The following is a 16,866-nucleotide window of genomic DNA, read 5'->3' as shown; positions in this document are numbered from 1 at the left end:
ATGTTGTGCTCTTATTGTGAAGGCTGGCTGGTTTCCGGGTTGAGTGTTGGTAGTTTTGACGGATCAACATTCTTTAGATTAGTATTATTTAATATTATATTATTAAGAATTAATAATATGAATATTTCACATCTATTTTCGGTACTGATGTACTTCTACTGCAATGTATGTAGTATTACATTTTAACAACAAAACATCAGTTTATAAAATATTTTATCATCATTTATTATTAAGTTCAATGTCAATCATCTCCATTAAAATACTGCAAACAAGTTATTAATAATCCTTTGATAATGATATAATAATACACAGAACGTTACACAGTGAGTACCTTTACTTCAGGAATGTAGTATTATTTATTAATGACCCTTTAATAATGATATAATAATACACAGAACGTTACACAGTGAGTACCTTTACTTCAGGAATGTAGTGTTTTAACTGAAGTAAAGAATACGAATAAAACTGAAGATCTGCAGATTGTCTGATCAACAATCGATCATAAAACAATAAATGATCAATTTACAACGAGAACAAAGAAACATTTGAACCAAATGATTAAAAACTGATTGATTGATTTGTTTTACAGTGAAATCAAGTTTTTCAGATAAAACACTTCAGACTGGACTGAAACCAGCAATAACAACAACAACATAAACAACAACAATTATAATACTAATTCAGAATGCAGAACTCAATCACCCACTTATCAATTAGCTACCTGAACACCTGCTCAGGACTTCAGCCAGTCAGACAGAAACATGTGACCAGTTTTTCTCTGCTGTTGACCTGGAGAGGAACCAGAGAAGAAGAAATCATGACCTCAGTGTGACACACATCCTCTCTCAGCTTTGTGATTGGATCCAACGTCTGGTCCTGCAGGTGAAACACACGCTCTGATTGGTTGGTTACACATCAACAGTAACTGGGTTTTTATTTTGAAAGTATATTCATCTTTATCTTACATCTCCTCTCTGTCTCATTCTGAAGTCTACATACCCGTTAACGAGTGGACGTCTACGTACCCGCTGACGAGCGGACGTCTACATACCCGCTGACGAGCGGACGTCTACGTATCCGCTGATGAGCTGGCGTCTGCATACCCGTTGAAGAGCGAACGTCTACGTACCCGCTGACGAGCTGGCGTCTACGTACCCGTTGACAAGCGGACGTCTACGTACCCGCTGACGAGCTGACGTCTACATACCCGTTGAGGAGCGGACGTCTACGTACCCACTGACGAGCGGATGTCTACGTACCCGCTGACGAGCTGGCGTCTACATACCCGTTAAGGAGCGGTCGTCTACGTACTCGTTAACGAGCAGACGTCTACGGACCCGTTAACGAGCGGACGTCTACGTACCCGTTAACGAGCAGACGTCTACGTACCGGTTAAGGAGGGGGCGTCTACATACCCGCTGACGAGCGGGCGTCTACGTACCCGTTAAGGAGCGGCCGTCTACGTACCCGTTAGCGAGCGGACGCCTACGTACCCGTTAAGGAGCGGACGTCTACGTACCCGTTAACAAGCGGACGTCTACGTACCCGTTAACGAGCGGACGTCTACGTACCAGTTAACAAGCGGACGTCTACGTACCCGTTAACGAGCGGACGTCTACGTACCCGTTAACAAGCGGACGTCTACGTACCCGTTAACGAGCGGACGTCTACATACATACATGGAAAGTCTTACACTTACTCCCTGCTGGACTCCTAGACTTCTTTGCAGGTTTAACAACAGCAGTAGCAGTAGAGGTGGAGGGTTCAAAGGAGTTTTGGGTCTCTGGGGGACCCCCGTCAGTCTCTGCTGACCCTGGTTCTGGTCTTGTTACAGCCTGTGGGTCTGAGGGGGTCTGGACTGCCTCTGGAGTTTCTGCACGCTTCTCTGATTGGATGGAAACAGACGAATCAGGCTCGTTCACAGCCAATGATCTCTGTAAGACCGCAGGTTGATCTGATGATGACAACACAGTCATCAACTTTATAGTCCGCCAGAGTCCATTACAGTCCCCCACATTCCATTACAGTCCAGCACAGTCCCCCATAGTCCCCCACAGTCCCCCACAGTCCACTAGAGTCCATCACAGTCCATCATAGTCCACTACAGTCCTCACCGTGGACTCTGCTACCCCTCTCAGCTCGTTGTCTGGTCCTCTTCAGGTTGTAGCCCCCCCTGATCTCAGCCAGCAGGTTGTCGATGATGCAGCCTTCATCCTGGTTGGACACGTCCTTTCTGACTGGAGGACAAAGACACTTTGAACATACAGATGTTTTTAACATTCTGAGGCCGAGATCTGATTGGCTGATGTCCTCAAAAGGATTTGACGTATAAATTAGGACACAAGGCCTTAGTCACATGACATTATCTGCAGGGGTCAGACTGAATGTGACTCACTTATCTTGTTGGTGTCTCCTTTGTGTTTCCTTTCCTCCTCCTGCTGCTTCCTCCTCGTCTCCTGCTGCCTGCGGCTCTCGTTCTCCTGAAGAACACCAAGAACAAGAAGATTGGCTGCTGACCATGCTGGCCTGTGATTGGCTGCTGACCATGCTGGCCTGTGATTGGCTGCTGACCACGCCGGCCTGTGATTGGCTGCTGACCTTAATGGCTCTGAGGAACAGGCCTCTGAAGGTCTTGATGGTGTTGAGGAGCTCGTCGATGGAGAAGCTGCTGGTGTCCTCACACAGGTAGACGGACAGATCCGTCCTCCGGTCCTCCAGCGAGGACAACAGCTGCTGCAGCTGCTCACCTGCCTGCAGACTCTCCTGTAGATACACCACAGAAGAAGAAGAAGACAGCAAAGAGCAGGTAAACACAGAAACATAAACATGAGAACATAAACTATGAGCTAATAAAGACCTGTATGGTGGAAAGGTACTGCTCCTTCAGGTCCTCAGGTGAACAGGAAACTTTACTCTCACAGTTCTTAAGCTGTTTGATCAGAGTGTTGCTCTCAGACTGAATGGAATCCAGATTCAACCTGCAAAACAAACACACTCAACATCCGACATCAACCCGAAATGATGTCATGAACATGATGACTATTTGATCCGTTTACCCAGCAGCCTTTTCACAGATCTCCAAATCCTCCGGCAGGTTGAGCAGGTCCAGATGGTTCTGCTCTGCCTCCTGTTGATCACATAGACAACAGGAGGTGGGTTATAGAGGATATAGTTATTTCCACACTAAACTCCACTGACCCTTCAATGCAATGTAGATTCTGTCCTGGATGTGGAACGGTGGACCAGCTCTTTCACCCTGGCAGGCCTGTTGGAGGGGTCATGGGAGTTGACTAGTCTGGGTCTGGGTCTTGTTAAGGAGTGAGGCTAAAATGGAGTATGAGATGAATATGGTCAGCAGTGATGAAGACGTTATGGTGAAGAGGGAGCCGTGCCGGAAGGCAAAGCTCTCGATTCACCAGTCCATCTACGTTCTGACCTTCAGCGATGGTCAACATCTGATCAGGATCCTCCTGTACGTCTGCCTTTAGAGGTAAGAGGCCGCAGAAGACCCAGATCCCACTGGAGGGATTATATATCTGGTCTGAGACGCCTCAGAGTTCATGAGGAAAGGCTGGGAAACAGTGTTGAGGAGATGGACGTCTGGAGTAACATCCTAAACCTGCTGATCCCAGCGGATGATAACGGATGGAAACTCAGTTGAACTGTGTGAACTGACACTAAAACTACCGAGTCAGCTGTAATCACAACATTTTATCAGAGAGATGTTTCAATCACAGCTGCAGCTACTTCATTAAAAAGTAAAAAATAAACATCTACATAAACCTGTTGGTCCATCTGGCATCACCTCATTAATAACTCAATAACTACTATTTATTGATTATTTCTGTCAACAAAGGGCCGCCCTGGAATCTCACATCAGTGACCAGAGGTGGATGACCTCCTACTTTTACATAACATCAGCACCAGTAGGACCAGTATAACCTATAGGACCAGTATAATCAGTAGAACCAGTAGAACTAGTAGGACCAGTATAACCAATATGACCAGTATAACCAATAGGACCAGTAGAACCAGTAGAACCAGTAGGACCAGTATAACCAATAGTGCCAGTATAACCAGTAGAAACAGTATAACCAGTAGGACCATTATAACCAGTAGGACCAGTATAACCACTATAATCAGTAGGACCAGTATAACCAATAGGACCAGTATAATCAGTAGGACCAGTATAACCAATAGGACCAGTAGAACCAGTAGAACCAGTAGGACCAGTATAACCAATAGTGCCAGTATAACCAGTAGAAACAGTATAACCAGTAGGACCATTATAACCAGTAGGACCAGTATAACCACTATAATCAGTAGGACCAGTATAACCAATAGGACCAGTATAACCAGTAGGACCAGTATAACCAGTAGGACCAGTATAATCAGTAGGACCAGTATAACCAGTAAGACCAGTATAACCAATATGACCAGTATAACCAGTATAACCAGTATAACCAGTAGGACCAGTAGGACCAGTCAGAGCAGTAGGACCAGTCAGAGCAGTAGGAGCAGTAGGACCAGTAGGACCAGTAGGAGCAGTATAACCAGTAGGACCAGTATAACCAATAGGACCAGTATAATCAGTATAACCAGTAGGACCAGTATAACCAGTAGGACCAGTATAACCAATATGACCAGTATAACCAGTATAACCAGTAGGACCAGTAGGACCAGTAGGACCAGTCAGAGCAGTAGGAGCAGTAGGACCAGTCAGAGCAGTAGGAGCAGTAGGACCAGTAGGACCAGTAGGACCAGTAGGAGCAGTGGGTGTTCTCAGTGTGTTACCTGCAGGATGTGGTGCAGCAGGGTGATTCTGGACTTGTTGGCTCTAGTTTCTGTCAGTTTGAGCAGAGTGCTGATCTTAAAACCTTCCGCGTTCCCCGTGTGAGTCCCCTAAAATGATGACATCATACAGTGACTGATGACATCACAGGACAACAAGTGAGATCACAACCAACATCTTCAGACGAGACGTTGATACATGACGTCACGTTTATACATGACATCACAGGACACTACACAGGTATATTTGATCTATTTCTGACGTCTTTTCATAATTATGAATAAATGTTCTCACATAGTTGAGAAAGTTTCCAACACTCAGGATGAGTTTACAGAAGCTGGGCAGACGAGCACTCTCCCTCACACCTGAACACACAACACAGTACATTAAACACTGTAACGCAACACGGTACGTTAACCACTGTAACGCAACACGGTACTTTAAACACTGTAACGCAACACGATACTGTGAACACTGTAACGCAACACGGTACTTTAAACACTGTAACGCAACACGGTACTTTACACTGTAACGCAACACAGTACTTTAAACACTAACGCAACACGGTACTTTACACTGTAACACAACACAGTACTTTAAACACTAACGCAACACAATACTTTACACTGTAACGCAACACGGTACTTTAAACACTAACACAACACGGTACTTTAAACACTGTAACGCAACACGGTACTTTAAACACTGTAACGCAACACGGTACTTTAAACACTAACACAACACGGTACTTTAAACACTAACACAACACGGTACTTTAAACACTGTAACGCAACACGTTACTTTAAACACTGTAACGCAACACAGTACTTTAAACACTAACGCAACACAGTACTTTAAACACTGTAACGCAACACGGTACTTTAAACACTGTAACGCAACTCGGTACTTTAAACACTAACGCAACACGGTACTTTAAACACTGTAACGCAACACGGTACTTTAAACACTAACACAACACGGTACTTTAAACACTAACACAACACGGTACTTTAAACACTGTAACGCAACACGTTACTTTAAACACTGTAACGCAACACAGTACTTTAAACACTAACGCAACACAGTACTTTACACACTGTAACGCAACACGGTACTTTAAACACTGTAACGCAACACAGTACTTTAAACACTGTAACGCAACACGGTACTTTAAACACTAACGCAACACGGTACTTTAAACACTAACGCAACACGGTACGTTAACCACTGTAACGCAACACGGTACTTTAAACACTGTAACGCAACACAATACTGTGAACACTGTAACGCAACACGGTACTTTAAACACTGTAACGCAACACAGTACTTTAAACACTGTAACGCAACACGATACTGTGAACACTGTAACGCAACACGGTACTTTAAACACTGTAACGCAACACGGTACTTTAAACACTAACGCAACACGGTACTTTACACTGTAACGCAACACAGTACTTTAAACACTAACGCAACACGGTACTTTACACTGTAACGCAACACAGTACTTTAAACACTAACGCAACACGGTACTTTAAACACTGTAACGCAACACGGTACTTTAAACACTAACACAACACGGTACTTTAAACACTGTAACGCAACACGGTACTTTAAACACTGTAACGCAACACGGTACTTTAAACACTAACGCAACACGGTACTTTAAACACTGTAACGCAACACAGTACTTTAAACACTAACGCAACACGGTACTTTAAACACTGTAACACAACACGGTACTTTAAACACTAACACAACACGGTACTTTAAACACTGTAACGCAACACGGTACTTTAAACACTAACGCAACACGGTACTTTAAACACTAACGCAACACGGTACTTTAAACACTAACGCAACACGGTACTTTAAACACTGTAACACAACACGGTACTTTAAACACTAACACAACACGGTACTTTAAACACTGTAACGCAACACGGTACTTTAAACACTAACGCAACACGGTACTTTAAACACTAACGCAACTCAGTACTTTACACTGTAACGCAACACAGTACTTTAAACACTAACGCAACACGGTACTTTACACTGTAACAGAACACAGTACTTTAAACACTAACGCAACACGGTACTGTACACTGTAACGCAACACGGTACTTTAAACACTAACACAACACGGTACTTTAAACACTGTAACGCAACACGGTACTTTAAACACTGTAACGCAACACGGTACTTTAAACACTAACACAACACGGTACTTTAAACACTAACACAACACGGTACTTTAAACACTGTAACGCAACACGTTACTTTAAACACTGTAACGCAACACGGTACTTTAAACACTGTAACGCAACACGGTACTTTAAATACTGTAACGCAACACGGTACTTTAAACACTAACGCAACACGGTACTTTAAACACTGTAACGCAACACGGTACTTTAAACACTAACACAACACGGTACTTTAAACACTAACACAACACGGTACTTTAAACACTGTAACGCAACACGTTACTTTAAACACTGTAACGCAACACAGTACTTTAAACACTAACGCAACACAGTACTTTAAACACTGTAACGCAATACGGTACTTTAAACACTGTAACGCAACACGGTACTTTAAACACTGTAACGCAACACGGTACTTTAAACACTAACGCAACACAGTACTTTAAACACTGTAACGCAACACGGTACTTTAAACACTAACGCAACACGGTACTTTAAACACTAACGCAACACGGTACGTTAACCACTGTAACGCAACACGGTACTTTAAACACTGTAACGCAACACGATACTGTGAACACTGTAACGCAACACGGTACTTTAAACACTGTAACGCAACACAGTACTTTAAACACTAACGCAACACGGTACTTTACACTGTAACGCAACACAGTACTTTAAACACTAACGCAACACGGTACTTTACACTGTAACGCAACACAGTACTTTAAACACTAACGCAACACGGTACTTTAAACACTGTAACGCAACACGGTACTTTAAACACTAACACAACACGGTACTTTAAACACTGTAACGCAACACGGTACTTTAAACACTGTAACGCAACACGGTACTTTAAACACTAACGCAACACGGTACTTTAAACACTGTAACGCAACACGGTACTTTAAACACTAACGCAACACGGTACTTTAAACACTGTAACACAACACGGTACTTTAAACACTAACACAACACGGTACTTTAAACACTGTAACGCAACACGGTACTTTAAACACTAACGCAACACGGTACTTTAAACACTAACGCAACACGGTACTTTAAACACTAACGCAACACGGTACTTTAAACACTGTAACACAACACGGTACTTTAAACACTAACACAACACGGTACTTTAAACACTGTAACGCAACACGGTACTTTAAACACTAACGCAACACGGTACTTTAAACACTAACGCAACACGGTACTTTAAACACTGTAACGCAACACGGTACTTTAAACACTGTAACGCAACTCAGTACTTTACACTGTAACGCAACACAGTACTTTAAACACTAACGCAACACGGTACTTTAAACACTGTGACGCAACACGGTACTTTAAACACTGTAACGCAACACGGTACTTTAAACACTGTAACGCAACACGGTACTTTAAACACTAACGCAACACGGTACTTTAGACACTGTAACGCAACACAGTACTTTTAACACTGTAACGCAACACGGTACGTTAAACACTGTAACGCAACGCGGTATGTTAAACACTGTAACACAATACTACCATACAATATAATACAAGTGTAATTTGTGTGTATATATTGTGTATACAGACTCTGACAGGCTCGGTCCAGCAGCTCAACTTTGGGCTTCAGAGTCTCCAACAGACAGCTGCTCTCCTCACACAGCAACATACACTCAATCCTCAGAGAGTAACTATACACACACACACACACACACACACACACACACACACACACACACCCCGTTAGCTTAGCATTCTCATTATAAACTGTATGAATTCAGTGGTTCTAGGTGTGTCTGTTATCTGACGACAGTGATGTATTTGAGCAACAGGTGGCGCCGTTCTTCTACCTGGGGACATCCAGCAGCTGCAGGTAAAACTGGTCCACCGATGACAACTGGTCCTTGTCGGCTTGGTGAGACTTCAGGTTCCCTACCTGAGGAAGGACAGGTAAGACGAGTAAAGGACAGGTGAAACAAGTACAAGACAGGTGAAGGACAGGTAAGACGAGTAAAAGACAGGTGAAGGACAGGTGTGGGACAGATGAGGGACAGGTGTGGGACAGGTGTTTTGTGTCACTGTGACCTCTGACCTCGTGCTTCTCCGGTAGAAGTTTGATCAGCTGTTTCAGGAGCTCAACGTCAAACCTGGACCGGTCTCCCCTCCAGATCAGAGACACAAAGTCTTCATGGGAACTGCAGGAGAGACAGACAGGAAACAGGTGAGACAGATGAGACAGGAGGACATGTGAAGGACAAGTCAGGTAAGTACAGGACAAGTAGGACACATTAAAGGTCCGGTGCAGCACAGGTGAAAGAAAGAAAGTAAGAACAACACAAGACAGGTGAGGCAGCTGGAGGACAAGCGCAACAGATAAAGGAACAGGTAAGACAGGTAAGAGGAGGACAGGTAGGGCAGGTAAAGACCAGGTCAACAACAGAAAAAATAAAAGGACATTGCTATAGGGAGCAGAGGGCTGCCCATGACAGGCACCCGGGGAGCAGTTAGGGGTTTAGTGTCTTGCTCGAGGACACTTCAACACAGCATATGTAGTAGCCAAGGATCGAACCACCGACCTTGCGGTTACCGGACAACCCTCTCTACCCCATGAGCCTCAGTCACCAGGGACAGGTGACAGGTGAATGACCATTGATGTAGTCAGTGGACAAGTGGGACAAATAAAATGAGAGGTGTGAAATAGACAGGTAGAGCATGAAGTGAAGACAAATAATGGTAAAAGTCAGGTGATGGACAGGTAGAGAAAATTAAACAAAGATTAACAAGAGAAACAGGGGAAAGGCAAAAGACAGGTGAAGGACAGATGAGACAGTCCACCTGTCCTTCATCTGTCTCAGACTTCTTGGGACTGAGCATGATGTCACTGCTGTGATCTGTTTCTATTGGCTGAAGGACTGATTCAGAAGAATGATTTGTCACCATTTGAACTGCTTCAGGAAGATGTTGAGGTTCAGACTCTTCTTGGCATCGATGAAGGAAATCTGTGGAGGAAGGAAGGAGAAGAACAGTTGAGGACAAAAAGATACCTGGACATTAACGTCTCTACGCTCTCAGGTGTGATCTGGTGATCTGGACACCAAGTAGTCGTACCTCTTTGGGCTCAGTCTTGGCTTTAGTTCTGGTCTTGGTCTCGGTTGGAGGAAGACTGAAGAGCTGCTCGATGCTGCAGTAATCCGGTTCCACCGAATCTAAAGACACCGACGTCCACAAGGACGGATGCGCTACAGAGAGAGAGATGGACATGAATACATCTTCAGGTATCTGAAGATAAAAACATCACAACACTCACCTGTCAAGGCTCTGGACGGGAGTTTCTGCCAGTTCAGTTTCTTCATACGGATGGTGGGACAGGGGACGGGGCTATAAAACGACTTCCCCAGACCCTGAACTGCCTGGGCTGCAATGATGTCACCTGGGGGAGGGGGAGGAGATCCCATACCAGGTAAGGGAGGAGGAGGAGGAGCTCCCATACCAGGTATGGGAGGAGGGGGAGGAGCTCCCATACCTGGTAAGGGAGGAGGAGGAGCTCCCATACCAGGTAAAGGGGGAGGAGCCCCCAATCCAGGTAAGGGGGGAGTAGTCCATGAAGTAGCAGAAGGACTTTCTGGTAGTTGAGTCTGAACCGCCCTGTCGATGGTTCGGATCTTGCGATTGGCTGAGAGGGACTTGTGGGGGAGGAGCTTCTCCAGCAGAGAGTCGGCAGACATGTCAGCTACAAAACACACAGGTTGTATAGTGAGGACCTTTTGTCAAAGCCAGATCCATGTTCATAAGAGGCGTCAGACTTACAGTCCTGGGACATCAGGGTGACTCTGTCAGCCAGGTGCTCCAGAGCGAGCCAGACCTCAGATCTGTCCGGGTCCACCAGCAGCAAGGCCTGAAGGATGGACAGCAACTGGACAGAGGACGGACTGTTGGACACCTGGACAGAGACGGATGGAGATAGTGAAGGTTTTTCAAGTGGAGGTGGTGGTGTTTTGTGGGTGGAGGTGGACATTACCTTGGTGAAGATGGAGGTGAAGATGTTGGGGGTAGTGGAGTTTTTTAGGTGGAGGTGGTCTTATTTTGTAGGTGGAGGTGAGCTTTACCTTGGTGAAGATGGAGCTGAACACCTGCTGGTGGTTGCTCATGTCGATTCCTCCGTACAGTCGCTCCATCTCATCCTCGTCCTCCGTCAGTGAGTCCTCAAACGCATCACACTGGATGTTCAGGTCCTGGTCCTCCATCTCCCTGGAGACAAACGGAGGTCACACACTGACGGAGGTGTTCATTGTTCATTATTGATTATTTCATTGTTCATTATTGATTATTGATTATTTCATTGACTAAATCTTTACCTGAGTTTGAACAGAACATCCAGCAGCTGTAGTCCTGTAACAACATGTTAGTGAGAACATCTGATCCTGATTTCAATGGCAACAGAACCAAAGCATTTATTATCAACAGTAATAAGGTCACAATCATCATTACAACATGATGTAATCATCATGATTCAGCTTCATCATGAACACATTGAGGATTGGTCCCACCGATGAACTCGTGTCTCAGCCGGTTCCTCTTCCTCAGGTCTTCTTGTCCCAACACGAGGACGTTGACGACGCTCATGAGCGTCACCATGAACGGGACGTTATCGGTGCCGTGGAGCTCGTTCATGATCACACTGAAGCGATACTGCTGCTTCTTCACACTCTGAGCACAAACAGAAGATATCCAACAGCTTGTTCAGATTCACCAAAACACAAATAAATACAACTTTATAACTTATAAAGCTTCTGATAGAAGGATTAATAGAAGTTAGGGCTGTCCTGAAGGCCATTTGTTGACCTCTCTTGTGAGTGTAGACTCAACGTGTGTTTATGGTCTGGCTCTGACCGCATTACACAACACCTCAGTCCTTTCGGCCCGAGCTCCCCACAGAGTGTATCGGAGACTCACAAAGTAAACGGTGACTCTGGCTCTTGTTTGTCTCCAGGATGTGACTCGGGAAGGACTCAGCCAGACATTCCATGGCTGAGTTTACGGGAAAGTGCTGCAAGACATGTCTTTGGATGCTGTTATTCTACAGTTTTGTTTGTATAGTTATTTGTTTTGAATAAAACACTTTTTTCCAAAAGGTTTGGTGTGATTTATGTCAAATATTTGGGTCCAGACCTAATACAAGTTCTCAGGTGTCTTCTGTCTTTATCTTTAACTATTAACACACTGAGATAGAGAACATGGCTCAGAATATCTAACCTTAAATAAAGGTTTATCGATATATCATCATAAGTTTTGTGTGAACTGCAGTTCTGAAACATTCTCAGCTGTACCGAGGGCAGATATCTGTCTTCTATTTTTTTAGGAAGAGACATTTGTTGTTCTTCCAGAGACAGGTTTGGACAGGGCAGGTACGTTCTTGCTCGTATAATTGACGGCATCCCATCATGCATCAGGTGTGGGTTCAGAGCGAGTGAAAACAAGCCCGGGCGTAGCCGATGCCAAAAAACACCCAAACATCAGGAAGTGATCTGTGGAGTTTGTTTGAGTCTTATCTGCAGTTACACCCTGTTACTGATGAAGGAGAACAAAAAGAACGTTCAGAGCTGATAAGGAACCTTTTACACGACCGTGTCGGGTTTCAGCTCAGTCTCAGAGCTACAGGAACATCAATGAACTAGTGAGCAAATATGTTGGGAGTCAAGTCAACATTTCCTCCTCTACTATCTACCAGAAAGATTTCATGTCTCTGAAGTTTAAGCATCTTTAAGCTAAAGTCTGGTGGGAAGAACAAACATATTAAACCAGACAGAAGAGTCTCCAGTCGTTCACTGTCACTCGTCATGAATCCTAAATAAAGATGATTTGCATGGTCCTCCTGAGACCGTAGACCTGAGGTTACCTTGTAGTGGTCCAGGGCCTCCAGGGCTCGCTGGTGACCCTGAGGGTCAAACAGAGCGAGGGCCGCCAGCAGCTCAAACACCTGCATCTTCACCATGACGTTAGACGTGTCCAGAGCTGAGGACACATAGGGGAGGAGAAGAGGACACAACGACACCTCATGTGTCTCCTTAACAACCAATAAGGACACACAACATAAAAACATGAGTCAGGAGTGTTAATACAACTGAAGAACCAAAGAAAATGCAAGGAGGGAAGAGATCTAGCAAAGAAGGACCAGTGGAAGGAAAAGAGGACCAGTGGAAGGAAATAAGTACCAGTGGAAGGAGAGAAGGACTAGTAGAAGGAGGGAAGGACCAATGGAAGGAGAGAAGGACCAATGGAAGGAAAGAAGGACCAATAGAAGGAAAAAAAGACCAATGGAAGGAAAGAAGGACCAATGGAAGGAAAGGAGGACCAATGGAAGGAAAGGAGGACCAGTTGAAGGAAAGAAGGACCAATGGAAGGAAAGAGGACCAATGGAAGGAAAGGAGGACCAGTTGAAGGAAAGGAGGAACAGTGGAAGGAAAGAAGGACCAATGGAAGGAAAGAAGGATCAATGGAAGGAAAGAGGACCAATGGAAGGAAAGGAGGACCAATGGAAGGAAAGGAGGACCAGTGGAAGGAAAGAAGGACCAGTGGAAGGAGAGAAGGACCAATGGAAGGAGAGAAGGACCAATGGAAGGAAGGAGTAAAACGGAGGTGGTGACCTGATGAACCCACCCTGGGTCAGGGTCTTGACGTAGCCCTGGTTGTCCAGGATAAAGTGAAGTCCTTCGGATGAGTTCATCACTGCTCGGACGCAGGCGACGCAGGTCAGCTGCAGCAGAGCGTCAGCAATACGTGCGCAGCCGCGACCAGACAGACGGTCCAGAGCCTCCATCAGCAGGTCCAGACCCCGCAGCTCCAGAAACTGCACCATCCAGGTCTGATCGCTGGTCTCCAACCGCCGCCGCAGGCCGGAGTAGTTCACCACCGAAGGAACCTGAAGAGGATCACGGAGAGGTCAGACAGCTGTAGTTTAATAGACAAAAACAAAACATGAACAAGAGTGAGCATCAGACTGGAAATAAAGAGGAAACATGATGAAAGTGATCTGGCTCTGGGCTTCACTTGGATTGGCAGATTGTCCAAAGCCACAGTGCGTGGTGTGCAGTGAGGTTCTGGCTAACAGCTGTCTGAAGCCCTCTTATTTACGTCGCCACCTGAACACCAAGCATGCCAGTGCAAGTCAAAAGCCCCTTACATTTTTATATCAGTTACAAAACAACTGCAGTCTCGTTCATGTGTTGGGTCTACAGAACACGCACTACGGGCTTCACATCGGGTCACTTACAGAATAAGAAAGGGGCTTCCTCACACAACCGTAAAGACGTGTGCTTGCCAGCTGCCAGAGAGATGGTGAATGTATGAGTGGAGAGAGAGAAGCAAAACAGTTGGACATGATCCCGGCGTCCAACAACACCGTGTGGCGCCGCATCGATGCTTTGTCCGAAGACATCCTGGCTACATGAAGAAGAGTTTTACTCTCTAAAGTAGACGAGTCTACAGATGTGTCTTCTGGTGTACGTCCGTTACCTTTATGAAGGCACGGTGCAGGAAGATTTAATGTAACCGCTCTGTGTGGTTCATTAAATTAATTCAATGTGATGCAATCTGCCTCTGAGCCTGAGCGTGTGTCCTCGCCTCCTTAGTGCTCTTTAAAAGTGACGCCTTGTGTTGCAGTGTTTCAGGGCGTTTTCACACTTGTAGTTTGTTTGCTTTGTTCCGATTCAGGGATTAATATGATACAATGTTGCAGTTGCCCCTTTGTTCGGTTTGTGTTCACACTGCAACATCTAACAGCGGACTAAATCTTGTAAACAAACGCCACGCGCAAGCAAACTGTTCTCTCATTGGTCCGATTTTTATGCGGCTATAAATAGTCTGCTGGTCCTGAATGGATCCTGGTCCCGTAGGGATCCTGGTCCTTATGGATCCTGGGGCCTGTTGTTCGAAACCTAGATAAGGGATTAAGCCGGGATATGTTGGTTATCCCGGCTGAATTTAGCCTGGAGTCGGTTGTTCAAAAGCTGGATAACTTTATCCTGGTCAAGTTACCATGGTGATTTAGTCTCTGCAGCTAGCCTGCTCCAGACCAGGCTAAATGCCAAGCTTAGTTGATTCTGTTGTCTTATCTTTGGAGTCAGAAATTAATGTGTTTTATACAGTCGGTCCATGTTCTGATGAAGGCTACGCATTGACCTCGTTTTTAAACAAACAACACGTAGGTTAAATTATTATTTAAAAAAAAAGAAATAAAACAAAACATGATCAAATTAAAAAAAGAAATAAAGTTAGCCTATTACGATAGTTCTTTTTCATAATTGGGGCCTATTCGTGTGTTCGTCATTGTAAATACACACCCTTCATATTGTTTGCCAGCTCAAATCTGATGTTATTGCAGTCATTACAGTCATTAGAAATGGCTGCACTTGCAAAGGTGCTTGCAATTAATTACACGACTCATTTAATCAGTCCGTCTCCAGACTTCCAGACGGCAGCGGTGCTTCATTTTATGAGAGGTGTGTCACCTTACGTCAGCATTCAGATCCGCTGTTCATCGGAGGAAAGTGTCCACACCTGTCGTCTCATCAGTGAATCTGTGATCGATCTCTGTGGTCTACTGAAGAAAGCCGTGGCCGCGCACTTACTCAAATTAGTTAGACCTGGCTTGACAAAGCCGCCCCTCCTCAGCCTGGCTCGGCGTTCGAACAACCAATTAAGCCAGGATGAACTTATGAGACTTTGTCCAACCTGGCTTTCCCACTTATCCTGGATGTCTTTATTCTACTTTCGAACAACAGGCCCCTGGTCCCGTAGGATCCAGCTCAGATAACCTGAGAGTAAAGAGGTGTAGTTCCCTGTAGAGTCCACCAGGGGTCAGCAGTCCTACCTGCAGCAGTCTGATGCAGAGTTCTGGTTCTGCGTTCTCCAGGTTGGCCTCCAGCTTGGCTTCAGGGTCTTGGGGAGGGGTTCCCATCACGCGGTCCTTCATCACCTCCCATCTTGTTTTAGTCGCCATGACGACAGGAAGCTGCAGAGAGACTGAAGGTTTTTATTGAAGAAGAATATTTATATCAGCTGATCTTCAGAAGAGACAATCTGATGATGTCCTGTGACTCTGTGTGTGTGTGTGTGTGTGTGTGTGTGTGTGTGTGTGTGTGTGTGTGTGTGTGTGTGTGTGTGTGTGTGTGTGTGTGTGTGAGTCTGTGTGAGTGTGAGTATACTATAGACACCACTATTACCATAAAAACATTTAGAGGAACATGTTATTAATATAACAACAACAACAACAACAATAATAATAATAATAATAATAATAATAATATAAAAGATAAATAAATATGTTTTATTTTATATTACTGCTAGTCTCATGTCAGTGTCTCCTTGAGCAAGACACTTAACCCCAAAATTGCTCCCGTAGCTTGGTGGCTATCCAAGCCGCTTTGGATAAAAGCGTCTGCTAAATGACTGTAATGTAATGTAATGAGTCCTGAGGCGGTGGTTTCTCTCTGAACCGGCAGACTAACATGAACCCGGACTCGTTCCTCTGGATCACCGACACCAGACTATCTTTAAACAACACAATGACTTTAATTTAAAGAGGTTTAATACCGGAGGAGGACCCTGAAGTACTCTCGTAGTGGATCCGTTTAAAGAGGTTTAATACCGGAGGAGGACCCTGATGAAGGAGGTTTTGTGTCTTTAAAGTGAACCTGATTTAAAAGCATAAATGTTTGATTTTAAATGAAGTCAGACAGAACTAGAGTCCGGTCTTTACTCCTGAAGGAGACTGAGTTTAAATGAACTGATCAGTAAGATTATTAATGATTATAAATCAATGAAGAGTTTTAAAATCAGAACACAATTTATCTCTTAAAGTTTAACATGATTATT

The 16,866-nt window shown here is 44.7% G+C and overlaps 1 protein-coding gene across 6 annotated transcripts in view; it reads right to left on the bottom strand.

Annotated features, from left to right (window-relative positions):
* Positions 1–328: 328 nt before the first annotated feature.
* The window catches only part of LOC137871376 (inverted formin-2-like), a 16,659-nt gene continuing 121 nt past the window's right edge, over positions 329–16,866 (bottom strand). Inside the window, exons 2-23 of one of the 6 annotated variants that reach the window (XM_068709182.1) lie at positions 15,863–16,014; positions 13,651–13,912; positions 12,890–13,005; positions 11,541–11,700; positions 11,349–11,382; positions 11,100–11,241; positions 10,801–10,933; positions 10,301–10,723; positions 10,102–10,232; positions 9,931–9,992; positions 9,086–9,188; positions 8,844–8,929; positions 8,584–8,684; positions 5,087–5,157; positions 4,795–4,902; positions 3,057–3,127; positions 2,858–2,978; positions 2,599–2,763; positions 2,396–2,480; positions 2,115–2,237; positions 1,694–1,954; positions 329–789 (exon numbers count right to left, since the gene is read on the bottom strand). In XM_068709182.1, the coding sequence (XP_068565283.1) occupies positions 734–789; positions 1,694–1,954; positions 2,115–2,237; positions 2,396–2,480; positions 2,599–2,763; positions 2,858–2,978; positions 3,057–3,127; positions 4,795–4,902; positions 5,087–5,157; positions 8,584–8,684; positions 8,844–8,929; positions 9,086–9,188; positions 9,931–9,992; positions 10,102–10,232; positions 10,301–10,723; positions 10,801–10,933; positions 11,100–11,241; positions 11,349–11,382; positions 11,541–11,700; positions 12,890–13,005; positions 13,651–13,912; positions 15,863–15,991 (2,943 nt within the window). In that variant the 5' untranslated portion in view covers positions 15,992–16,014 and the 3' untranslated portion in view covers positions 329–733. Of the gene's footprint in view, positions 877–1,693; positions 1,955–2,114; positions 2,238–2,395; positions 2,481–2,598; positions 2,764–2,857; positions 2,979–3,056; positions 3,128–4,794; positions 4,903–5,086; positions 5,158–8,583; positions 8,685–8,843; positions 8,930–9,085; positions 9,189–9,930; positions 9,993–10,101; positions 10,233–10,300; positions 10,724–10,800; positions 10,934–11,099; positions 11,242–11,348; positions 11,383–11,540; positions 11,701–12,889; positions 13,006–13,650; positions 13,913–15,862; positions 16,015–16,866 lie in introns of all 6 variants that reach the window. The other 5 variants (XM_068709181.1, XM_068709184.1, XM_068709183.1 and 2 more) reach the window with 5 other exon arrangements.

This window comes from Cebidichthys violaceus, unplaced genomic scaffold (assembly GCF_023349555.1).
Source record: "Cebidichthys violaceus isolate CVI_PGR_0920_01 unplaced genomic scaffold, fCebVio1.0.p SCAF_14, whole genome shotgun sequence".
Lineage (NCBI taxonomy): Eukaryota > Metazoa > Chordata > Actinopteri > Perciformes > Stichaeidae > Cebidichthys > Cebidichthys violaceus.
This window is presented reverse-complemented; position numbering and strand designations above follow the sequence as displayed.